The 27,455-nt window shown below is 45.6% G+C and overlaps 1 protein-coding gene across 1 annotated transcript; it reads right to left on the bottom strand.

Annotated features, from left to right (window-relative positions):
• Nucleotides 1-235: 235 nt before the first annotated feature.
• On the bottom strand, nt 236-27,449 carry scn4ab (sodium channel, voltage-gated, type IV, alpha, b). Its single transcript, XM_037088281.1, has 31 exons — nt 27,277-27,449; nt 15,342-15,519; nt 15,106-15,243; nt 13,087-13,205; nt 12,857-12,946; nt 12,580-12,708; nt 12,398-12,489; nt 11,911-12,186; nt 11,605-11,668; nt 11,374-11,515; nt 10,880-11,080; nt 10,719-10,800; nt 10,364-10,602; nt 10,086-10,157; nt 9,895-9,996; nt 9,445-9,801; nt 9,152-9,350; nt 8,679-8,959; nt 8,034-8,142; nt 7,488-7,642; nt 6,769-6,942; nt 6,519-6,641; nt 4,895-5,179; nt 4,373-4,426; nt 3,948-4,085; nt 3,719-3,823; nt 3,347-3,617; nt 2,359-2,980; nt 2,139-2,283; nt 1,621-1,698; nt 236-604 (listed from the first exon to the last, which is right to left on the bottom strand). Exons 2-31 carry the CDS (start codon nt 15,471-15,473, stop codon nt 236-238), a joined length of 5,343 nt encoding a protein of 1,780 aa, XP_036944176.1. The 5' UTR covers nt 15,474-15,519; nt 27,277-27,449.
• Between the last annotated feature and the right edge of the window lie 6 nt (nt 27,450-27,455).

Genomic DNA, 27,455 nt, shown 5'->3' with positions numbered 1-27,455 from the left:
ACAACTCCCAGAGGAAACACGCAGTAATAAAAGCCAGAAGAAGATGAAGAAGAAGAAGAAGAAGAAGAAGAGCAAGAAGAAGAAGAAGAGCAAGAAGAGTTTCTGCAGCACTCAGGTTGTCAGTCTGACAAACTGGAAGTTGTCTCTGCTGCGGTCTGTCGCTCTGTTGAGTCTTTACAGAAGTCTCTGATCCTCCGACAGGTTACGCCACGGGTGAGTTTATCATCAGCTGTGATCACACGATAGACTCCCTCAGGTTCTCATCTCGCAGGAAGTCGCAGGTGTTGAAGGGTGGAGCAGCATGGAGGAGAAACTCAGTCTGTAGCTCCACCCGGGCAGGGCCATCCTCACCTGAGACACCTGATACAGGTTGGTCTGTGTCTCCGTCGTGTCCGTACAGCTGACTAATCCGTTTACAGAGCAGTCCTTCTGTCTCTGGCGGTGGTTCCTTGTCTCGCCGCCCGTCCATCTTCTCTCGATACTTGTAAGACGCCAGTTTGACTGTCCGCTGCAGGAGGTGCTTCCTGTACGCTCTCTGGATCACTGTCGCCGCCACCTCTTCCTGTTTTCTCCGCAGGGTGCTGCTGATTGGTTCATACGACACCTGCAGGGAACAATGATGGATGTGGTGATGGATGATAGACAACATCAGGAACGACCCCCACCTGACAGGTTGATTTCATGCTCTGATGCCACTGAGGGTCAAACAAGGTCAGACTCATTTTCCTTTACATGACCTCCCGTCTGAAGGTTTCTGTGTCTCCTGAGCTAAAGTCATCGGGACGTTTAATTAAACTGTTAAATACTGATACTGATAAATACAGTGGAACCCCAGCTTACGAAGACCCCATTTAACAAAAAATTGAAGTTACGAAGGCACTTAACGGCAATATTTCTGTCCGTGGTACGGCAAAATGCCCGCGTAACGAAATCCCACAAGCACAGGAAAATTCACGTTAATCTCAAATTTGCCGCAACCGAAATTAAAAAAAATTATAAAATAGAAAATTTAAAAAAAAATTATAAGTTTAAAAAAATGTTTAAAAAAATATCATTGCACAGTGTATGTACGTGCATTAATTAACGTAAATGTAAGTTTTAGTTTTAATGTTTACAATTAAATTCCATAATGTTATGTACATGTACACGTACGTATGTATGCATGCATACGTATGCTTCCTTCAGCCTCCGCCACCTCCACCACCTCCTCCTCCACCAAGAACTTCGTCTTCAGCCAGCATCGCCTCACTCAAAAGGTACATACATAATTTATTTTATTGATATTTATTAATACATTTATCATTTCTAAATTATTTTCTTCATTTCAGATTGTATTTTGGAATATTCTTAGTGTTTTTTTAAAAATATTAAGTCATATTTGTAGAAGAAATACACGATTGGTAGGGAGCCTGGAACGAATTAGGCTATTTACAGGGAAAAAGGTGCTTCGACTTAAGAAAATTTTGACTTACGAAAGACCCTCTGGAACGAATTCACTTCGTAAGTCGGGGTTCCACTGTATTTCAAACAATGTTGACCTATATCAACTGCTATGAATGAAGATACGCTCAGTGTGTAGTTAATAATTAACACACAGAAAAGAAGAGAATGAAGAAAAACCTTTGATGGGTTGTTGGCCATGAACTTCTCCTCCATGCTGGCTTTGAGAGCGTCCATCTCTCCTGAATCACCCAACACCTGCACACATGTAAATCAAATAATGATTTTCATACAAGCCTTACATCCAGTTTTCAGTAGGCGGCGCTGTTATTAGCCTGTAGTCGTCTTCAGGGTTAGACTCAGATTGGATGATGTATGTTAGCGTTATAAACCACCTGGTGTTTTCTGGCCAAACGTTTAAATTAACCTCCTCACAATGGGCACACTGCTTGATGTTCAACACTTTGACAACCTGTTGTTGTTCAGATCTTTTACAAGCTGACCAAGTTCGGATCAAACAAACCTTTGTGGAGGGTTTTTCTGAGGCATGACCTGAGAAAGGCAAAAAATTCACCCAGACTAAAGAAATTCTGAATGGCCACCTTCCTGTTTTATAGGATGAGGTCTATAAATGACCATCGAGAGGCTCAACTGTAAGTCTGGACGCAGATATGTGAGCTGACCTCAGGTGGTGTTACCTGTGCAGTGAGGGCCAGCAGAATGTCCAGACAGTGGATCTTGTCTCCAGGGACCAGAGGCAGATCCATTTGGATCAGTTTGATGGTGTTTGGTTTGGAGATCCTCAGAGGATCCTTCAGAGTGTCGCAGAAATCTGACAGTTTACTGTGAAACACATCAGAGTCAGATTAAGATCAATACCACAGTGAAATGTGATGATGTTCTTCAGGTCAGTCTCACCTGTACTGTATAAACTGTGATGCGTCGGGGTCGAACTTCTCCCAGGTTTCATAAAACATCTCAAAGTCGTCCTCACACAGCGGGTCGGCGCTCTCCTCCGTGGCCACATTGAAGTTCTCCAGGATGATGGCGATATACATGTTGACCACCACCAGGAAGGACATGATGATGTAGGTGGTGAAGAAGACGATGCCGATCCCTGGGCTGCCGCAGTTCCCTCTGACCATCGTCCCTGGGTTCTCCACGTCGGGTTCGCAGTCTGGCGGTGTGTTCATGATGGGATTCAGCAGCCCATCCCAGCCAGCTGACGTAGTGATCATAAACAGACAGATCATGCTATTCCCGAATGTCTCGAAGTTAAACATGTCATCGATCATGGCCTCCTTCTTCACATAGGCAAAATTCGACATGCCGAATATGGAGAAGATGAACATGATGAGGAAGAGGAGCAGGCCGATGTTAAAGAGGGCAGGAAGTGACATCATCAGGGCAAAAAGCAGCGTCCGGATACCTTTGGCTCCACGAATGAGGCGGAGTACTCTGCCAATACGAGCCAATCGGATCACACGGAAGAGTGTGGGTGAGACAAAATACTTCTCTATGATGTCAGCGAGGAGGAGGCCTGCGGGGACGAGACACAGAACACGTTTCCTCTCCTGCAATAAACAAAGTTATTGTTGTTGTCCTAGAAACTACCTGAAAAATCACTCCGGCACGATCAAATATATCTCCTAAACAGTAGGTACATATAATGTACATAATGTATTCCTTTCTATATTTTTTCTTTTCTCTCTTATTCAGATCTTTTTTTTTATTTTTAGTATTCTAAGTCCTGTACTTATTGTATGTCTGGATGTCTGTCTACATGTTATTGTGACAAGTACATTTCCCCGATGTGGGATAAATAAAAGTCTAAAGTCTAAAGACATTCAGACACATGAGAAAGACTGACGAGACGATGACATCACCAGACACTTTGCGGACTCACCTACGATGGACAGAATGACGACCACAAAGTCAAAAATGTTCCAGCCAACAGCAAAATAATGCTGCCGCAGTGCGATGACCTTCAGAGAGCACTCTGTGGTGAAGACGACGATGAAGCAGAGGTTGACCCAGTACAGGATCATTTCTTTCTCTGCACTCTGCTCGTCTGTCTCCACCATCATGGTGACCATGTTGAGGCAAATCAGCACCATGATGAAGATATCGAAGAACTGCTGGGTGACCAGGTCAAAGACCAGACCCTGGAACTTGTTCTGGTCAGACAGAGAGAAGAAAGTGTTTAAACTTCACTCACCTGTACCTCCTGTCATCAGGTTCACAGGTTTTAATAACAGCAGACAGAAAGTGAGCTGACCTCAGGTCGTGGAACAGGTTTCTGAGGTTTCTTGGAGCCCAGTTTCTTCATGGCATTATAATATTTCTTCTGCTCCTCCGTCATGAAAATATCTGTTCCTCCCATGTAAAGACAAAAAACCATTAACTCACCGAATCATACACACACAGAATCATTCTCATTATCTCAGTTTCATCTGATAAAATCTGAACAGAGGCGTCTTCCTGTCTGTCACTGAGTAGAAACATATCTTTGATTTCTGCTGGTTGAAGTTGTCTATGATGACTCCGATGAAGAGGTTTAGAGTGAAGAAGGAGCCGAAGATGATGAAGATGACAAAGTAAAGGTACATGTACAGATTGGCTTCGTACATCGGCTGGGACTCCACCTACACACACACACACACACACACGCACACACACATACACAGAGTAACCATGGTAACTAGGGTTATGTCCATTTTATTTGGGACCAAAATTACAAACATGCCCCTCTTCAGTTTCCTTGTGTGTATTTTTGTAATAAAATGTCTTTGATACCATGTCTCAACTTTTGGTATGATTGAACCACTACACTTGTACTAGCATCTAGTTAGCACCATTATCAGTAATGTTAGTAGCACCAGTACAAGAATTATAACCAGTATCAGTTTTAGTTTTTGATGACTGTACTGACCTCTCTGGAGTCCACCGCTGCATACATGATAGCCATCCACCCTTTAAATGTGGCCTAAAAGAGACAAAACTCATTAACACCAGAATTCTGAATAAACAGTTGAGTCGTCTGCATACAGTGAAAGTGAACATGACAGGAACCAGGAAACAGGGGACATAAACACAATCTGACGTCAGAATTTAATTCTCACCCACTGAGCACTTCAATGTCTGTGACGGCGTTAAAAAGACGTCCAGTGCAGAGCCAGAATGAAAGTTTATTTTCAGCATTCACTATTGATGTCCAAGTGACGTCCTTACAGGGTTCAACATTAGTTTTTACAATGTAATGACAGACAACTTTTCAACTTAAGTCACAGATGCATGAAAGTTTTCATCTCAGACAAATTTTACACTATGCAGCAAAAGGGAGGATTCAAACCCTAAACCTCGACCTAGAGCTGCATGAGGTTGCACTCTACCAGGAGAGCTACTCATCAGATTTATTACACTTATTATTACACTGTTGATTGTTGAGACTGACCACTTGCAGCAGTGACAGGTAGCCCATCCCGACGTTGTCATAGTTGACTTTAATGTTTTTCCAGCGGACCTCAGTGAAGTCTGACTCGATCAGAGCCAAACATTCAGTCTTGTTGTTGACATCTGCAGCATCAAACATCTCCTCAGACGTCTCATTGAAACAGTGATAAAACTTTCCTGCGAACAGATTCACCCCCATGATGCTGAAGATCAGCCAGAAGATCAGACACACAAGCAGCACATTAAAGATGGAGGGGATCGCTCCGACCAGGGCATTTACCACCACCTGCAGGCAGACAGGCAGGTTTAGAGAGGGAGACAGGTAGACGCGTAAATGCACAAACACTTTTTTAAATGACAAGTACCTTGACAAGACATAAAACCAGGAAATACCAAGAAAAAAATGAATTAATATTTAAATGAGATTAAAAAAACGTACAAAATAATTCTAATTGTTGTAACATAGTCAACTGGATTTGTTTCAGTTTCTTGAAGATGATTCATGTCTCATCCAAGAGGCTTCTTCAGTTCTAACTAACTGGAGGAGCTGCAGGGTTTTAAGCTCTGTGAGGGAGTGTCCTTACAGGGTGGGGGAGTGTCCTTACAGGGTGGGGGAGTGTCCTTACAGAGTTGTTAAGGACACATGTGAGCTCTGAGTTTCGGACCATTACCCACTTGTGGGGCATTGTTCCAGTGGGTTGCTAAGGCTAGGTGAGTCCAGGTGTGAACGGTTGTTGAGTTGTCTGTAGAGAGAACTCAGTTCTGCACTATAGGTGGTGATCAGTGATATCTCAGACCACCTCCTCTATTCAAAGATGATCCTTCCAGTTTTACATAGATGGATTCTTTTACTCCTCGCTCTTTTACTTATGTTCACATTGTTCCCCTCACAGGAATGATTTGTCTCCTTCAGATATAAGTGGACAGCAGAGTCTGGACCTGAGGAGTCTGGACCTGAGCAGTCCGGACCTGAGAAGTCTGGACCTGAGAAGTCTGGACCTGAGGAGTCTGGACCTGAGGAGTCTGGACCTGAGGAGTCTGGACCTGAGCAGTCCAGACCTGAGAAGTCCGGACCTGAGGAGTCCGGACCTGAGCTGTCCGGACATGAGGAGTCCAGACCTGAGGAATCTGGACCTGAAGAGTCTGGACCTGAGAAGCTGGCCTCCTGTGTTGTGATATTTGTTTATGGAGAGGTTGTCTTGTCTTCAGTGTATAAATCTGTGCAGTCCTGCTGCACTGAACAGCATAAACTACATTACTCTGTTCATGTCTGGGAATTTTGTCCCTAGGATGGACAAGTTTCTGCCTCAATGTGTTGGCAGGTTTAAAGTGAACCAAGATATAATGTTTATTAAAGATCCTCAGTTTCTCAGATCTTTTAAAACATTTCAAACTGCATGAATCAGACGACAGTCGTCATTAAAGAGAACCGTTTTTTACACAAGGTCGTAAAGCAGATAGTCTCAAAAGAGGAAGAAGAGTTTGACATGTGATGATAAGATGGACAGATAGAACCATCTGGGGACGGAGAGACGGGTAGGAACACTAAATCTACCACCTCAGGACCATCAGTGACAGACAGGTAGACAGGTAACCTATGATGATGATGAAACTGCATGTCTCACCCTCATGCCCTCGAAGCGAGACAGGGCCCTCAGGGGCCTCAGAGCTCTCAGAGTCCTGAGAGACTTGATAGCTCCCAGCTCAGAGTATCCCAGGATGTTTGCTGTCAGAGACACCAGAGACACCTGTAAGAGACAGCACACCTGCTGATGACATCACACCTCTGAATAGACGGGCAGTAATCTGTTCCATCCTCCCAGCATCACTGCTGTTACTATGGTTACGTGCTCGTGCAGGTATGAATGGTCTTACATCTACAATGAGGAAGTCGAGCCAGCACCAGGCGTTGCTGAAGTACGTCTTGAATCCATAAGCCACCCACTTGAGAGCCATCTCCACCACAAACACGTAGGTGAACACCTGGTCTGCATACTCCAGAATCGTCTTTATGGCCCGACGCTGCTCTAGGTAGATGTCCTCAAACGCCTGTTCACATGCACACTAAAATCAACACCTGGATAGGTGTGTCACATGTCACAAGATCCCAGGGTGACGGCCTTTCACATGCAGGCAGAGCAAAACATTGACATTGGCTCACGTCGATGTTACTCAGATGACGTTGTGTTTCTTTGTTGTGTTATATTTTTATGTCACATCATGATTTCATGCCATGCTGATATTAACATTACAACACAGTGTTCAAGGGCATCTCACCTGTGTAATATGCTGTGGCCATATTAGTAGCAGAGAATGTCAGCACTGCTGTCAGCCATGGTGTCTCCACTTGTTAGTATTCACACAAGACACATTCCTGAGAACCAATCATGTCTGAGCTCTTCAGTCACATGACCAGATCAAACAAAACAACCAGCATCCAGGAGCACTGAGCAGCAGTCAGACATATGAAGTATTTTAAATAGTATTAAAACATGCAAACAAAAAAGAAAGCCAATCACAATGTTTCGACACTTTGAGTTAAAAACTGATCGTGGATCAATAAATAATCTATAAGAATGTGTCATAATGTTTACCAGAGCTCCACTGCTCAGCAGGATCATGAAAATGATGAAGGTCTCAAAGTAGTTGTGTTCTACAATGGAGAAACAGGTTCTCCTGAAGTTAGACCAGACCTTCCCTCGGCCCTGGGACGTGTCTATGTCCAGGCATGGACAGCGCTGGTAACATTCTGAAACATAAACACAAAAGTTCATATCACAACATGTACACAGGCCTTCATCACCAGCAGACACAGTCACATGCTGTAAACTGGCCAATCAGAACACACTTTGCATCTGATGTCATAATAACTGATCAAAACATGTCAATCAAACGTCAAAACTTCATTTAGTTAGTGTTGTTCTGGTGATTCAGTGATGATGATGTAACAGTTCAGTCGTCTTCGTATTGATCCACCTGTTGGACTGGAGGTGGTTCACATTGTTTGAAAGGTCACAAACATGACAGCTGATTGATTATCTATTCATCCTCAGCCATAAAACACTTCTATTAGACAGAGGCAGGATCAAGAGGACCCTGCAGAAGAATGCGTGTGTGCGTGTGTGTGTGCGTGTGCATACTGTCACTCCAGCAGTTTTCAGGTGTGTTTGCATCGCGATCTTCATGTTCTTCGTCCTCCTGAACTTCGGGAGGTTTCTGCACGGTGCTGCAGGTCGACGACTCGTCCCCCTGAACAGACACATTAAACAGCCTTTTGATCTTCACCATCATGTTCGTGTTCACAGTTTGACGTCACGGTACTGAAATGGTCCAATCATATAAATACGATAGCAGCATGTGAAGATAAAAATGTCTCAGAATAAAAACATGTGTTATTGTACAGTCATCCATCACCATGAGGATGGAGACAATTTTTACTCTGCTTCACATTAAAACAACATCATGCTTTGTGTTTCATGTCAGGAGATAAATATTGTCCTCAGTTTAATTTCAAAAGGACATGAAGCTGCTTCAGTTTAGGACTTCTCACCAGAGCAGATCTCAGGTGTGTCTCAGGTAAATACTGAACCTGGACTGGCTGTCTTCTACATCTTTGCAACAAACAGATCCAGTGAATGGATGAGGATTTTAGCATGCAACCAGTAGATTTGAATCTATTTCATGATGTCTGCTGTTTAAATCTTTATGAACGCTCCTTCACGTCAGACACAGCTCAGTTTCAGTGAAATGCTGCAACAACAAACAGGAGAAAAAAATGTGTTTACTCTGGATTGTTTCTCTTCCTCCTCTTCATCGTCATCCTTTTCATCCAGTTCATCATCATCATCATCATCATCATCATCATCATTGTCAGGTGTCTCAAAGTCTGACTCGGCCTCTGCGATGGGGACCCTCAGGGAGGCGATGTTGTGGTAGTTGCTGGTAATCAGGTTGTCATGGTTACAGCTGAGGGGCTCAGACACTGACTGGTCTGAGGTCACAGAGGTCACAGAGGTCAACAGCAAAACCTCTTTAACCGTCCCGTCGTTTTCTTCTCCATCAACCACTGATCATAAAATCATCCATGAAAAATCAAAGACACAAAATACATTCAGTCATAAATGTTTCATTTATAGAAACTGCTAATTAGTTTGACACCAGAATAAAAGTTATAAAATCTTATTTAATTATAAAAAACAGAATAAATATTGATTTTAAATTATAAAACAACCCAGATAAGACAAAGGACTGGTTATACCGGTCTGTTCTGGGTTGACATGGTTATTTTTTCCCAGTAAAGTCCAGATATGGTCCAGGATCCAGGTCTTAATCCAGGCCACAGCCCTGTTGATCCGGTTTATGGCGATCTGCAAGTTGTTTTCCCCTTCTTCTTCTGGAGCTGCAAGATTGTCACCACTGAACGAGCTCAGCAACAAGGCCAGGAACAGATTCAGGACCTGAAACCAAACGAGCAACAGGTTCAGGAACTTCCAGCCCTGTTGGACTCTGGAGGATCACTAGCATGTGTATCAGGATCAGAAAGAAACTCACCACCAGGTTACCAATGACGAGAACCATCATGAAGATGATAAGACACATGGTCTGTCCTGAGACCTCCATGCAGTCCCACATGGTCTCGATCCACTCTCCACACAGGATCCTGAAGATGATGAGGAAAGCATGGAAGAAGTCTTGCATGTGCCAACGTGGAAGCTCGCAGTCGAGCGCGATGCGGCAGACGCAGTCTTTGTAGTTCTTTCCAAACAGCTGCATGCCGACGACAGCAAAGATAAAGACGATGATGGCGAGAACCAGAGTCAGGTTCCCCAGAGCACCCACAGAGTTCCCGATGATCTTTATCAACATGTTGAGGGTCGGCCATGATTTGGCCAGCTTAAACACCCTCATCTAGATAGGAGACAGGTGGAGAGACACAGACAGGTAAAGACACAGGTAAGGAGACACACATGTTCATGATGATATTGATTATTTTGAACTGACCAATCGGAAGGAACGCAGCACGGACAGGCCTTGAACGTTAGCCAATCCCAGCTCCACCAGACTCATGGTGACGATGATGCTATCAAAGATGTTCCAGCCCACCTGTAACCATGACAACAAAGCAATCACAGACACATCTTACCATGGGAACATCATCAGTGAGCTGGGAACAAAGAAACAGTAAGTCTGACCTGAAAGTAGAAATATGGGTCCATGGCCAGAAGTTTGAGGACCATCTCAGCTGTGAAGATCCCTGTGAAGACCTGACGGGTCAGAGATCAGAGGTCAGGGGTCAAAGGTCAAAGAAGATTGTATTGTTTTCTTCTCTTTTACTTCTTAAGTTATTTGTTGCTCAAGTCATTCTTTCAGTTGATACTTTTGGACTTGAACTGAGTGACAGTTGAACCTCTGGCCTCTGACCAGCTGACCTCTGACCCTGAGCAAAGACTGAATTTTCCTCTTAACTCACCAGATTTCCGACACTAAGAAGTTCCTCAAACTCCTCCGTCATTGGATAATGCTCCATGGCCATGAAGACGGTGTTGAGGACAATGCAGATGGTGATGCCGAGGTCGACAAATGGGTCCATGACGATGGTGTAGAGCCACTGTTTGAGCCATCGCCAACAGCGACAACAGTCCCACTTCAGGAAGATGTTGGCAAAGGCGTACCAACATGGCGGACACGGCCTCTGTTCATCCTCAAAGTCTGAAACACACAGCAGGTCACTGAGAAGATGAAGCATCAGTAGTGTCTTTGTCTTTGTCCCCCACAAGGACATGATACTATACATCCTTCTCCTGTGTGTGTGTGTGTGTTTGTACCTTCCATGGTGGTGTGTTCTTGCTCATGGCGCTGTACTTCTGGATCTTGTTTCTCTAAGAGCGCCGCCCTGCAGGCTGCCTGCTGCACTGACAACAGGAATAAATGTTCAGCTGTGTGTTTAACTGACTGAATAACATTTGCATGTTTTGAGGGAACGGACCTCCTCCTCTCTCTTCTTCAGTGTCTCCAGGATCTGAGCGTACTCCTCCTCCTTCTGTTTGGCCTCAGCCATGGTGGCCTCATTCTGCTCAGCGTACGCCATGGCAACCACGGCCAGGATGAGGTTGATGAGGTAGAATGAGCCAAGGAAGATGACGACCACGAAGAAGATCATGTAGGTCTTACCTGCAGCTCGCAGTGTCTGCACACAGACAGGTGAGAGGCAGACAGGTGAGAGAGCGGCAGAGGAGTGATATAGAGGACACACAAAATCACAATAGTTAATGTTTGTGTTCTTGATACAGTTTTTTTCTGTCTTTCTTTTTTTTTTTACCTGTTTACCGACTGTGTTTTACATTAAGCTGCTCATGTGATCCACTTTAATTGGCTGTTGCCCTGTCAATCATTTCAACTCTAACGTAATGTTAAACCTGCTGAAACTGTCAGTAATCACAGTCAAGTCCAGTCAGGGCACTGGGACCAGTTGTTACTGACCAGCTGAAAGAGGTTTTCCCAGAAGTCCTGAGTCATCAGTCTGAACAGCGCCAGGAACGCCCAACCAAATGAGTCGTAGCTGGTGTAGCCATAGTTTGGGTTTCTTCCGGCCTTCAGACAGACGTAACCTTCTGGACAAACCCTGAACACATCATCATCATTATCAGTGTTATTACTGATGACATCGTTATTAAGATAATGTATGAATTTGAGGGAGCCGTGTGAATGTACCCGGCATCAGAGCTGTTCCCACACAGCAGAGCATCGAGCTGATCAGGCAGGTAGTAGTAGTTTTCTATCAGAGAGGTGAGACAGGTGACAGACAGACAGAGTGGTATTATAGACTTATAGTGTAACTATGATTTTTTTCTTCATCCTCAAAAAGACGAACGACATCAGAAACGATCTTCAAAGTTTCAACAAGTAACAAGAACAAGTTTTCAACAAGAATCAGCTACGACTCCCAGTTTACACTTTGAAGAACTTTGATTACTTTTATACTCACGTACTTCAAATACATCACCACCTTCATCATACCTGGGTTGTTGATGTGCTCGTAGTAATCAAGGTCACTGCTTCCTGTTTTATTGCCAAAGGTGTTGTTGCCATAGGTGTTGTTGCCATGGTAACCAGTGACGGATGTGTGATTGCTAAGCAACATCGGCGGTATCAGGACACATTTTTGCCGCAGGTTACCCATGAAGAGCTGCAGACCAATCAGAGCGAAGACACTGAGGCAAAACACTGTCAGGATCATGACATCAGCAAGCTTCTTCACTGATTGGATGAGGGCTCCGACAATCGTCTTCAGACCTAAGTAAAGGGGCGGGGTGTAAAAATGAGCAACCAATCAGAATGTTAAACATCAAGTCATCAACGTAGAAACAAAGCCTCAGCTGATTCCCCACAGAACAAAGCCTCCAGGACCATGTTAAGGTGGATTAAAGAGTTTAGAAAGTTCACCTTAACACTGTACATACACACAGACGCACACACACACACACACACACACACACACACTGACCAGGAATGACTGTGATGGTCTTAAGAGCTCGAAGAACTCTGAACGTCCTCAACACAGAAACATTCCCCAAATCTACGAACTCTGTCAAGTATCTGAAACACAGATCATCATCATCATCATCATCACCATCATCATCATCATCACCATCATCATCATCAAAAATGATTCATTCTGAGTCTCACGCCATGCTGATGACCATGAAGTCGAGCCAGTTCCACGGGTCTTTGAGGAAGGTGAACTCTCCGACACAGAATCCTCTGGACAGAACCTTGATGGTCGCCTCGAACGTGTAGATAAAAGTAAACACGTATCTGTTCAACGACACAAAAAAACCTCACACAACAAACAGGAAAAAGTGTGTGTGTGTGTGTGTGTGTGTGTGTGTGTGTGTTTGTGTGTGTGTGTGCGTGTGTGTGTGTGTGTGTGTGTGTGTGTGTGTGTGTGTGTGTGCTGACTCACTCCACAGTCTTGCTCCACGGTGGAGGATCACTTATCGTCATGAGGGCACAGTTGGTCAGAATCGTTACCATGATGAACAAACTGAATAAAGTTTTGGTTTTAAGGAACAAAAAATGTTGTCTGGTGAGAGTTCAGTGAGCCATTAGATAAAAATTAGTCATTCTGCATCTAAAGAGTTTCTCATCACTGACCAATCAGAGAGGAGAACAGTGTGACATCATAAAGGATATGAGTGAATGAGGATCTTGATGGCGACGGTCCTCAGTGGGTTGAATGGCGTCAGCAGGTAACAAGCCGGCTCAGCATTAAACCTGTAGATGACGTTTCCTTTACTGAGCACGATGAAGGTCTGCAGAGAGACAGACGGGTCAGAGACAGACGGGTCAGAGACAGACGGGTCAGAGACAGACGGGTCTGATAGACAGACGGGTCTGATAGACAGACGGGTCTGATAGACAGACGGGTCAGAGACAGACGGGTCAGAGACAGACGGGTCTGATAGACAGACGGGTCAGAGAGACAGACGGGTCAGAGACAGACGGGTCAGAGACAGACAGGTCTGATAGACAGACGGGTCAGAGACAGACGGGTCAGAGACAGACAGGTCTGATAGACAGACGGGTCAGAGAGACAGACGGGTCAGAGACAGACGGGTCTGATAGACAGACGGGTCAGAGAGACAGACGGGTCAGAGACAGACGGGTCAGAGACAGACGGGTCTGATAGACAGACGGGTCAGAGAGACAGACAGGTCAGAGACAGACGGGTCAGAGACAGACGGGTCTGATAGACAGACAGGTCTGATAGACAGACGGGTCAGAGACAGACAGGTCTGATAGACAGACGGGTCAGAGACAGACGGGTCAGAGACAGACGGGTCTGATAGACAGACGGGTCAGAGAGACAGACGGGTCAGAGACAGACGGGTCAGAGACAGACAGGTCTGATAGACAGACGGGTCAGAGACAGATGGGTCAGAGACAGACGGGTCAGAGACAGACGGGTCTGATAGACAGACGGGTCAGAGAGACAGACGGGTCAGAGACAGACGGGTCAGAGACAGACAGGTCTGATAGACAGACGGGTCAGAGACAGACGGGTCAGAGACAGACGGGTCAGAGACAGACAGGTCTGATAGACAGACGGGTCAGAGAGACAGACGGGTCAGAGACAGACGGGTCAGAGACAGACGGGTCTGATAGACAGACGGGTCAGAGAGACAGACGGGTCAGAGACAGACGGGTCAGAGACAGACGGGTCTGATAGACAGACGGGTCAGAGAGACAGACAGGTCAGAGACAGACAGGTCTGATAGACAGACGGGTCAGAGACAGACGAGTCAGAGACAGACGGGTCAGAGGCAGACGGGTCAGAGACAGACAGACAGGTCTGAGACAGACAGACGGGTCAGAGACAGACAGGTCTGATAGACAGATGGGTCAGAGACAGACAGGTCTGATAGACAGACGGGTCAGAGACAGACGGGTCAGAGACAGACAGGTCTGATAGACAGATGGGTCAGAGACAGACGGGTCAGAGACAGACGGGTCAGAGACAGACAGGTCAGAGACAGACGGGTCAGAGACAGACAGGTCAGAGACAGACAGGTCTGATAGACAGACGGGTCAGAGAGACAGATGGGTCAGAGACAGACGGGTCAGAGACAGACGGGTCAGAGACAGACAGGTCTGATAGACAGATGGGTCAGAGACAGACAGGTCTGATAGACAGACGGGTCAGAGACAGACGGGTCAGAGACAGACAGGTCTGATAGACAGATGGGTCAGAGACAGACAGGTCTGATAGACAGACGGGTCAGAGACAGACAGGTCTGATAGACAGATGGGTCAGAGACAGACGGGTCAGAGACAGACAGGTCTGATAGACAGACGGGTCAGAGACAGACGGGTCAGAGACAGACAGGTCTGATAGACAGACGGGTCAGAGAGACAGACGGGTCAGAGACAGACGAGTCAGATAGACAGACGGGTCAGAGACACAGACAGGTCAGAGACAGACGGGTCAGAGACAGACGGATCAGAATGACAGACGGGTCAGAGACAGACGGGTCAGATAGACAGACGGATCAGAATGACAGACGGGTCAGAGACAGACGGGTCAGAGACAGACGGGTCAGAGAGACAGACGGGTCTGTCCTCAGTTGTGACCCATCACAATACATGCTGGTTGATATTAATGATCATATCATTGACCACACAGGGAAGATCTTTTATGGGACACAGACAAACCTTATGTGATTGGTAGAAGGGATCCAGCTCCTCCAATGGGATGTTGAGAAGCTCAGGGGGCGGGTCTCCATAGATGAATGGGAGGGGCTTCCCGGCCTCCAGGTCACTAGCTGGTTTAGGAAGATTCTCCTCTGCTATCTGCCAATCAGATACAACTCATCAGAGATATAGCCATTCAATGACTTCCTGTTATTGACAACTGACAGGTGATTAATATGTAGATGAGTGATCAATACCTCGATGTTCTTATCTTTCCTCCTCTGCTGCTCCTTCTCCTCGGCCTCGTGACGACGTTGGATCTCCTCCAGCGAGGCCGGCGTGAAGCGTCTGAACACCTCTGTACCAACAGGGGGCAGCGGAGGCGCCATGCTCGCATCCTGCAGACTCCTCCCACCGTCGCCTAGCAACCACCTCCTGTCAGGGGAGGGGACAAAGACATTCAACTGGCTGCATCCAGAATCCATCCACCCTGTTGCTGACATCACCTGTGACATCACCTGTGACATCACCTGTGACATCACCTTACTTTAACACCGTTCAGCTGAATTTGAATGTATTTTAAAGCTCCTTCTGATCAACTTCAACGTCAACTAAGGAAAATATTAGATTTTTTATTTCTTTGGTTAATGGAACAATGAACACATCTGTGATAAATATATGTTGATCAAACCGATCTGCAGTCAGTTAACAGCAGTTGATTCTTAGATTCAACTGACTGACACACACACACGCAAATCTCATCTCTGGTGTCTCCAGCGTTGCCAGGGTTGACCCCACCCTTGCGTTGCCATGGCAGCAGCAGCTGTTTGGGCTCATCATTTTGACCCTCTGGTTCTGGTGTAAAGTTACAGTCACTACGATGACCCAGCTCATTCCAACACACACACGCACACTCACACACACACACACACACACACACACACACACACACACACACACACACACACACACACTCACACACACACCATTCCTCTCGGTGCTCCTACATGTTTGCTTTCAGCTCCTCTTCACCTCCCCTGATCGTCCCCTGACCTCCAGCACTCCTCGTCCTCTGACAATCAGAGAGACGAAGGTGAAGACGTCCACGTGTCCTGCTGTTGGTCCCACACACTGTTCGGCACACGCACACTCAATGTGTCCTTTTAAATATATGAAGAGTTTCTGAACCAGAAGCCAAAAACTCTGATCTCATGAGCGGTCCGAACAGCAGGATCATGTTCGGCACATAAACTCGGTTCTGTTTCCTCCAATCAGCTGTGAGAAGCTACAACATTAGATTTGACATCCTGTCAGAGGTTTCGTTCAGACTGTTGAGGACCGGCCCGGTCTGTGTTGCCCCACTGCACAGACCTGCAGGGATGAAACCGAGCAGCACCACTGATGATTGAACTGAGCAGTTCTGTGGCTACAGGTTCTGTTTTAATCATAGTTCAGCCACTCTTTAACAAGCCGGATATCAACCAGGTCACAGTCCAGTCACAGCCAGATCAGAACCATATCAGAACCAGATCACAGCCGGATCAGAACCAGCTGTCAGTCAGTTTTACGTGTTTGTATTTGCACATTGAAACACCATCTGAGTGCAAAGAGGGAGGAACTTTTCCTGTCTGTCTGTCTGTCTGTCTGTCTGTCTGACTCTCTCTCAGATCATCTATCGGCTCAGTGACTCTGTTGGTTCCCACAAATATTAGGCTACAGGCAGCTAAATACAGCCACACACACACACACGCACGCACGCACGCACGCACGCACGCACGCACGCACGCACGCACACACACACACACACACACACACACACACACACACACAAACTGTGTGTTCAGGGTACACGGACTGATAACAGGACCATAAACTGACCTGATGTCAGCTGAAGGTTCTGACATTCAGCCGATCACTTTATGTTACATTTATGTTTTCAAGTATATAATGTGGAGCCTGTCTCACTGAACACCATGAGACCGTCCCTGCATCAAACACCTGAGATATTAAAGAGGCTCTCTCATCACAAGGTGTCTTAAACATGAACATGTTTTTGTATTTCCACTTCCAGAGCTGATCTCAGAACAGTTTGTGTTGACTGGCGTGTTTCATTAAGGTCTACAAAATGATCCACACACAGCCTCTGACCAGCGTCTCACAGTCGTCAGCGTCTCCTGCCAGCTGCTGCAGGACGTCACAGTGAATCTGAACAGCAGCCGTAGTTTTTGCGTCGATATCGGAGCAGATTGAAGAGGCAGCTGCTCTGAACGTGATGCTGGACGCTCCCACCAGCTGCCGACGCTCGAGCCGCCATCACTGATATTCAGCCTGGAATCTCACCAGCTGTGACACGAGCCTCAAATAGCATGTTGCTGGTGTCTAAGACAGCTGTCAGCAGCAGACGTGGACCATCAGGAACATCAGTGATGCTGCAGGAAAGTCCTCAACACGTCTGACTGGTCCTCATGCTGTCACCTGACCGCTGCGTCTACTTCCTGTCTGTCCATCAAAGAGTCAACTGTCAGAATCTTAATCCTTTGGAAATAATTACTGACTTTCAGATTTCACTTAATTTGCCATTGTAGTTTAATTCTATTCAACAAGACTCTTTGTTAAAACAATAATGTTGTATTCTACATTGAGGTTGGTCGAGATCTTGAACTTGTGTTAGATGTCTCAAAAACCTCTACGGACGTCCAGCCAGGAGCCCGGTTCTGACCCGCCATCAGCCTGTAGCTTTTAATTCATGTCCACAGACGTCCAGAGAGTGTCAGTCACTGTGGACCTGAGTCTGGACCGGGTCTGGACTGATGCTGTACAGGCATGAACTGAACTTTCCCTCCATGGTGCATGTTTGCTGGGCGTAAAAAGCCCAATTACACTTCATAACACTCGTTAACACTCGTTAGCCAAAACACATTTAACAGTTCAGATGAATCAGTCTGACTGAAGTCTGTACTGAACATACCAGTACAAACACATAAACACAAGATAATCACATGTATACAGTCACACACGGTCACACACACACAGTCACACACAACATATCTGAAAACACAATAGATCCAACATGTGACAGAAACATTAGAAGCATGAGTCTTACTGTGTTCAGCTGCTGTTGGTTCGTTCACCGCTTTAAACTGAAGGTGAGTGTATGTAAGTGTGTGTATGTAAGTGTGTGTGTGTGTATGTGTGCGTGTGCCCATCACTAACATGTCGTTCAGCCTCTTGTCTTTCTGATAACAGGCGCCACACAGACTCACAGAGACACACTGACATTGGTCACAGTCTCATTATTCACCACAAGATGGAGCGAGTAACATAATGATTATGGTAGTACACTAATGTAATATAAAAGTACATTCAAGTACTGTAAAGGTACATGAGTACACATTTAGCTCCCTATGTTCCTGGCACCTGTCCTAAGCTAGGCTAACAGTTCCCTTTAGCATCAATGCTAAGCTACATAAAACCTTCATTTCTTCTGGAAACTGGTCATGTGAGTATAGTTGTCTTTCTCTCAGAGAGACAGACAGGTAACACACACACACACATTCTGTTAAAAGCAGAAGGACTTTTCTCTATCAGTGTGAGACAACATCACACTCCGCTGGAACAACAACACTGATAACAGCTGTGTGTGTGTGTGTGTGTGTGTGTGTGCAACTGTAGACCGCAGAATGTTGTTGGACGCAGTCAGAGACGCCCGGCATTTCCTCTCTCTGTGTCAGCTCTCCACGCTAAAATAAAATGATGTGTGTGTGTGTGTGTGTGTGTGTGTGTTGCAGGAAGTGAATGACACACTACAGCTGACCGACTCCAGTTCAGATGATTTCAGTAAATATTGAGGCAGCTCAGTGTGTCTGTTCATTCATCAACTAATATTCTATTAATAGTGAAAAGAATATTAATTATTGATTATTGACGTGTCCTCACAAGAATCATTCTAATCACCAGTTTGTGTTTAAGATCAAGGGCCACATCTGATGTCGACCTGCTCACATCTTGTTTTAGGAGTAACGTAGTTAAATCCTGTTGATGTTTCTGACGGTGGCGCCGTAGATTCTGAGTCTCCACCACATGTTTTATTTTGAAAATTGACTGGATGCACTGTCTAGTTTGCTATCTGACTTCCTGTCTGTCTCCGTTGGCTCGGAGCAGAGCGAAGAGACGCAACTGAGACTTGATGGAGCAGCCAGTAGAAACACGAGCATCATCACAATCAGCTCCTGGCGCCATACAGGAGAAAGTCGTCATGTCCCAACTTCACCCTACATCGATATAAACTGCAGTCTAAAATTAAACCGCAATGTAAAATCTTGCTTATGAATATATCAGCATACATTGAATAGTGGTTACGGCACCTGGCCTGAGACCAGGACTGGTTCCGTCATTTTGGGGACCCCTATTTTATCAAACTACGATGGATAGATTGTTAAGTCTTTCAGGTGATCCAACAATCTGTTACATTTTAAGAGGAAAACAAGCTAAAGTTGTGAAAACCTCTTTAAAATTCAAATCAAACATCAAGCAAGTTGAACTGATAAGTGATAATACAAGGTGAACAATGTGGATCCCCTACAGGTCAATACACGATACTGATGCAGTGTTCCTCAAAAATGTTTATTTTGGTCCGGCAGGGCTGAAGGAAGCCGGGCTGCTTCCTGTCTGTGGCTCCAAAAGACAAAACTCATCAGCAAAATAGATCCTCAGCAAATATTCACACTATATAATTGACTTATGTTACACTAATGCAGAAATTCATAATCTGTTTTTATATTAATCATTGTAATATTCAGCATAGTGTCCCAATGTTCCAATGTTCTCAGTGCTGGTATTCATGTGTAGAGACCCTGGTGATGCTACCAGCAAAGATTCATGTTGTGTTGAGACTTCTTACTGTTTTAAAAATGGGGATTTTGATGCTATCGTAAAAGTGCCCGTAGCACTCCCACTGAAAATGAGTTTGACGACTATGGAAGAAGTCAGAGACAGCGAGAGTGTGGGCTGTATGAGTTACAGCAGTGAGTAAAAATTGTCACAATTATTACAGAGAGCTTCGAGAGCAGCACGGTGCGCTCTGGCCTCCGGTACTGCGAGTCACCATGACAACAGGTAAATAAAAGACTGATGGAGAAACACAGCCTGGCGTCTTGATTGGCTGTTGGTCCGGTACATGTGACATCACATGCTGTGCATGCTCGGCTCCGCTCGCAACACCCCACACGCTACAGGATTTATAGTCGCAAATATTAAGCATGTTCATTATTTACGATCTCTCATCGATCTCGCCTTCTGAGCAGATCTGACCGGACAAAATCACTCTCAACACACCCCACACCACAGGACAATCAGACACCATGTCCTTTGCAAACATCAGATAATCGGGCCTTTGCTGGCTTTGATCGTAAGGGGGAAATCGGGGCAAAAATCGTCCGGATTATCCTGTAGTGTGTACCGGCCTTTAGTAGTACTGGTCGTCATAGCAACACGGCGTGGCAGAGACCAGATCTCACCAATCAGCGGGTGTACATATTGCCTTGGCACGCTATGAAAAAAAGTGGCAGATGTTGAGACCAGACTTGCAACTGGAGGGGGGCCCTAGTGGTGCGGGGGCCCGATGCACCCACAAAATCCGCAAATAGTGAGAAACGGCTCTGCCTGAAACCATAAGACAGACACAGTCAGTCACATTTGGGCCTGTTAGTAGATAAAATCATCCGACTCTGTTTGTTTGGATGGACCCTGTTTCTTGGACAGAGAGAGCCCGTTTAGAACAAGTGAAGCCAGGTTGTGAGATCTGTGGGTGGAATGGAGCCGAGTGTGAGGTCTGACGAGTCTGAGTGGAGCTGTGGATTGGCCCGTGGGTTTGGTTCCTACGAAACCTCAGATCAAGAGGAGGCATCAAGGTGACCTTCTGTGGTGTCGTGGCGTTCAGGTGTAGAAGTGGACCCGTCATGACAAACTGACTGCAACTGGCTGCTGGTGGACCAGCGTGCATCGAAGCAAATGGTCAGTCTGCTCTGAGTAAAGAGCTCAGAGCGACGGTCTTCATCCTGGAACTGAACAAACAGCCAAGACAGCTCCTGTTCGTCCGGTCAGAACAGCTCAGTTCAGACGGGTCCACGCTGAGAGTAAACATTTCCATAGAAGTGATTCAAAACCTGATCACATGGAAAAGCACAGACACTTCCTGTCCATGGATCTATACTTGATCTTTGATGAGCTGTAAAAGAAACTAACAAACTAGCTTCAGTTATTTCAGTAAATGTTTTATTATAATTTATATTCATAACAGAGTGGTGTCATCTGTAGTCCTGAAACCAGGAATCCATTAGCATGTTAGCATGTTAGCACTTCTGGTTTCCTCAAGGGTTTTTCAGTTAAATGTGTGTAATAAGGTGTGTGTTTACAGAATGAACATATAAAATCATCATTAATTAATTGTGAAGCTCTTCATGTGTTAAAAACAGTTAGCGGTTGCAAACAAGTGTCTGAGGAGATATCTGTGGAGATTATCTGGATCAACAGAACCTGGACGGATCAGAACCTTGTGTTTGACACACCGATGATTTTCTGTATGTCATCGCTTCACCTCTCTATTTGTTTTGTTATTAAATCATTGATAAATGATGATTGATTAGATGTGTATGTACCAACAGGAACCGTGTAGACTGACAGTTATAAAGACTTTAAAGAATTTAAACTGATTTCATTCGTGAAGTGGTGACTGATGTCTGTCCCCAGCTGAAGTGATGGTGTGTGTGTGTGTGTGTGTGTGTGTGTGTGTGTGTGTCAGATGACCTGTCGGTGTTAAATGTTGGTGTTTCTGCTGTGTGTCATTTCCTGATGGTATCATTAGAGGAAATCTCCGAGGACACAAACCAGCTACAGTAGACACACACACACACACACACACACACACACACACACAAGTTTGCTGAGTGTGTATTTTGTGAGGATCACATTGCAATTCAGATGCCAAGTATTTTGTAACACTAAAACCCCTAAATGTGCTACAGTGTGTGCATGTGTGTGTGTATGTGCATGTGTGTGTGTGTGTGTGTGTGTGTGTGTCTGTTTTCTGCTGAAAAACAACAACAAACAACAAATACGTTCTTCTGCATTAGTCTCACCTAGAAACAAGCAGACTTAATAACTCATTCTCATAAATCGTGTTGACCTTTTTTTAATGTTCAGTTTAACGTATGAATACACAAACACACAGATGCACACACACACACACACACGTCTTATGTTTCATGTTTATATGTCAACAGTTTAATGAAGATCTGGTTCGGAGGTCAACTCACATCAGAGCAGTTTGATGAATCTACTGTTAGCAGCTAGTAGCACAGATATTTAAGCTAGCTGGCCATTAGTTGTTGTGTGAACTCAGATGTCTTTAACAGGTGTGTGTGTGTATGTGCGCGTGTTTGTGTTTTCTGAGTGTGTGTTTGTGTGTGTGTTTGTGAGTGCATGTTTGTGTGTGCATGTGTGTGATAATCCTTGAATATATTGATGCTTTCCTGAGTTCAGCCTCCTCTTATAGCACACATGCAATCCTGAAATGGAGCTAGCAGTGCTAATCTGACTAGCTAAATGCTATTTCCTGTGGCAGGCTTTCAACCTTTCAGTGTGACCCTGCTCAGTTAGCGTTAGCCTGGCCACAGCCACACTGAGCTAAATTAGACTGCAGCAGTTGTTGGTGGCAGCAGTTAATATCTGATCCCTGATCAGTCAGCTGACCTATAAATACAGTGAGTGCTGGCTTATCTTAAACTCTAACCTCGACATGTCACCTCGTGTCAGCGTTCTGTCGCATAAAACTGAACCTGAGCGCCGCGGTGAGCCAACAAGACGCTCTGAGGAACTATTAACAGTCTGAGGCACAGTGAGGTGAACCTGCTGCTGCTGCAGGCTGAAGACACACTGACTGCACCACTCAGTCCTCCTCACTATACTAGAGTGTCCTCACTCCACCAGTGTGTCTTCCTCACTGCACAAATATGTCTTCACCATACCAGTGTGTCCTCCTCACTGTACCAGTGTGTCCCCACTCCACCAGTGTGTCCTCTTCACTGTACCAATATGTCTTCACTGTACCAGTGTGTCCTCCCCACAATACTAGTGTGTCCTCACTCCATCGGTGTCTTCACTGTACCAGTGTGTCTTCACCATACCAGTGTGTCCTCTTCACTGCACTGTCCTCCTCAGGAAAGGAAAGGAGGAGGGCTGGCTGTGTTTGTTAATGACAGGTGATGTAACTCTGGGCACATCACTGTTAAAGACCCGGTCTGCAGTAAGGACATCGAACTTTTAGCCATTAGCATGAGGCCGTACTACCTCCTGAGGGAGTTCACACAGGTGATGCTCTGCTAACGCTGATGCAGCTTGTGATGTTCTTCACTCAGTCACAAGTTTCCTCTTCCTCTTCTTCATGTCTGGGGACTTCAGTCGTGCCTCTCTGTCCTCCACTCTGCCCACATTCACTCAGTATGTCATCTGCCACACCAGAGACAATAAAACACTGGACTTACTTTATGCCAACAGTGAGGAGGCATATAACTCATCCCCCCTCCCTCCCCTGGGAAGATCTGACCACAACCTGGTGCATCTCCTGCCTGTTTACAAGCCCCTTGTTAACAGACAACCAGTGGAATCCAGGTGAGAAATCAGCTGAGGAAGCTGAGGAAGATGAAGAAGGTGAAGAAGGCTACGGGTCCAGATGGGATCAGCTCCAGGCTCCTCAAGTCCTGTGCAGACCAGCTGTGCAGGATTGTACATGAGCCTGAAGCTGGGAAAAGTGCCACTGCTGTGGAAAACCTGTGTGGTACCAGAACCAAAGATGCCTCACCCAAAAGACTTCAACGGCTACAGACCAGTTGCTCTCACTTCACACCTGATGAAGACCCTGGAGCGGCTGGTCCTCGTCCATCTCCGCCCTCTTTTATGGACCCTCTGCAGTTTGCATATCAACCCAGCATCAGAGTGGACGACACCATCATCTTCCTCCTGGACAGATCACTGTCTCACCTGGAGAAGCCTGGAAGCACTGTGAGGATCATGTTCTTTGATTTCTCCAGTGCTTTCAACACTATACAGCCTGCACTCCTGGGGACAAGCTGGAGCTGGCAGGGGTGAACCAACACCTCACATCCTGGATCCTTGATGACCTCACCAACAGGCCACAGTATGTGAGGACTCAGGACTACGTGTTGAACACAATAATCTGCGGTACGGTGGCCCACAGGGAACAGTCCTGGCCCCTTTCCTGTTCACCCAGTGCACTGCAAACTTCTCCCACCAATCCCCTCACTGCCATCCACAAAACTTCTCTGATGACTCTGCTATCATCGGCCTCATCAGGGATGACAGAACCTACAGAGAACTTATTAAGGACTTTGTGGACTGGTGCCAGCAGAACCATCTCCGGCTCAATGCCGGGAAGACCAAGGAGTTGGTGGTGGATTTCTGCAGGCACAGACAACCCTGCACACAGGTGAACATTCAGGGGACGGACATTGAGATGGAGACATCTTACAAGTACCTGGGAGTTCACCTGAACTATAAACTGGACTGGACTGATCACACTGCAACTACATATAAGAAAGGTCAGAACAGAGTCCACCTGCTGAGGAAGGTCAGGTCCTTTGGACCGCAGGGGGACCTCCTGACTTCTTTCTATGACTCTGTGGTGGCATCAGCCATTTTCTATGGAGCAGTCTGCTGGAGGAGCAGCAACTCAGCAGCAGGCAGGAGGAGACTGGATAAACTTATCAAGAGGGCCCGGTTCATCCTGGGAACCTCTGGACCCGGTGCAGGTGGTGGCAGAGAGCAGGATGATGGACAAGATGTCATCACAGCTGGTGAAGGAGTCCAACCTGCAGGTCACTATCACAGCAGCGGGTCGCTCCTTCAGTGACAGACTGACACACAAGTGTGTGAAGGAGAGGTACCGCAGGTCCTTCCTGCTGCTTCCAGTAGCATACACAACTCATTACTTATTTCTAGTTTGCACTATATGGCTAATTGTTATAAATAAACATGTTTATTATTATTTCACTGCAAAACTGGTTATGATTCATGTTAATGTTAATTTAGAACAGTATTGTGTTCATATGTATATAAGAGTTCTATTTCATTCCTTTTAATTATAATATTTATTTTTTACTATTGTTAATGTTTTTTTAAAATGCTTCTGTCCTTTGGCTGCTGTGGCAAACATGCTTCTTTGTTTGTGGGACAATAAAGGAATTCTGATTCCAATTCCGATTCTGATTCTGATTACCAATGTGTCCTCCTCACTGCACCAATGTGTCCTCCTCACTGCACCAATGTGTCCTCCTCACTGCACCAATGTATCGTCACCAGTGTTGTGCATGAACGGTTCAGTGAACGATCGTTCATGAACTCGTTCATATTTTGGGGGCAAACGTGAACTGAACGTACGTATTTCTGCCTGATGAACTTTATTGTGAACACATTCATTCTGGTGTTTGTGAACAGCGCTCTCTTCCAGTTTAACTTCCTTCAAGAGAGTGCCAGATTTCCACCGAGCCTTCCAGGTGAAAACTCGGCTAAGACACACCCTAAACAGGCCTTAATATGTAGCAGAAAAAACACCCTGGCACATCTGGCAACACCAGCCACCACAGAGTCGCACCGCCGCATGTGTCATCAACATGAAGCATGGAGACAAAAATAAATGAAGGCAGCAGCACTACCTCAGACTCTGCCTCCACCATTAGTACGGCATCTTCATATGATTACTTAAAGCAGTTTTATGAAAATATCAGTGGTGATCCAGGTGGGAAAAATTGGACCTTTTTATGTAAACTTCACTCGCCAGGTTTCAAGAGGCAACTCTGTACATCAGCGATGTCAACAGCAAACCTGAAACAGCACATTGAACTAAAACAGCCTTTCAGGTCTGTGAGTGAATAAAAATCAAAAGACACGACAACGGCGAGCCAAAACAGATCCTCCACCACCCAAGTCACATTAACGGCGTACAGTAGCGGCTCCGCTGTCTTCATCTCCCAGCTGCAGCTGGACAACCTGGTGTTGCAGTGTATTGTGGGAGAGTTGCAGCTTCAGTGTTAAAACTGATAAAATAATTACTGTCTGTGGTTCTATATGGGCTGTGGCAACAATTTAGAAAAATAATAGCTCGCAGCAACAAATTAAAAAAAAAACAACGATGAACTTGTTCATTTTTGTAACTGTGAACTTAGTTCAAAATTTTGAATTATGAACTATGAACTGAACTAGTTCATTTTAAAATTTATGAACTGAACTTTGAACTAGACCATGTAGAAAGTGAACTTTCCCAACACTGGTCACCACTATACCAGTGTATCCTATTCACTGCACCAGTTCGTCCCCCTGAGCAGCTCACAGTAACACAGACGGGTCTCTCACAGAAAATCACAGATTTTGTCCATCCGCCTCAGATGAGTCTGTGTGTCTGTGTTCAGCTGCTGGTTTCAGATCCATACTAGTGTGTGTGTGTGTGTGTGTGTGTGTGTGTGTGTGTGTGTGTGTGTGTGTATGTGTGTGCGTGTGTGTGTGTGTGTGTGTGTGTTACAATCATCACTGGCCGTGCGTGCAGGTTCTTCTTGGCTTACATCAGGATAATGTCCTTAAATCAAACTACATGTAGCCTCACTAGCTCCTTCAGCGCAGCATTTTGTTGCACATTAAACCAAACATATTGCACGTATCAGACCAGACCTCCGTCTGGCTGTTGTCATTACCACCACGTCAAATGTCGACACATGCTGCTCCACAGCACAGCGTGCTTTCCTTTCAAAATAAAAGCCCAAAGACGCCATGACAGCTGTTCAATGTTTCATATTGCGAAAAAAAGACTCCAAATAATGTGATGTGTGATAACCTGACCCGAGACCAGTTTCTGCCCACAGTTACCAGTTAACATGCATGCAGTGACTCTGAACGGTGAATGAACAGTGAACACTCATCTGTCTGTCTGTCTGACAGTTTTGCTCACAAACAGTTTCAGATAGTTTGATCAGTTCAGGACCGTGAACAGCTGATGTCATGATAGAGAGAGAAGATCACTTTAACAGCAACACAGCAGGTGTACCACAGAGCACACACACACACACACACACACAAATACACACACACACAACTGTCTCTGTCTCATTAATGATGGTTGAGTCTTACCTGCTTCTGTCGTTTATTCCAAAATTATTGCAGTACACATCAACGTCTCCACAGCCTGTCTGTCTGTTTGTCTATGTGTCTCTCTGTGTGACTTTCTCTCACTTCACTTCTCCAAGTGAAACCTGAGAGGTCAGGTAGTGTGTCATCACACACACACACACACACACGCAGACACACAC

Source organism: Acanthopagrus latus, chromosome 23 (genome assembly GCF_904848185.1).
Source record: "Acanthopagrus latus isolate v.2019 chromosome 23, fAcaLat1.1, whole genome shotgun sequence".
Classification (NCBI taxonomy): Eukaryota; Metazoa; Chordata; class Actinopteri; order Spariformes; family Sparidae; genus Acanthopagrus; species Acanthopagrus latus.
The sequence above is the reverse complement of the archived record's forward strand: the minus strand, read 5'-3'. Positions and strand labels throughout refer to the sequence as shown.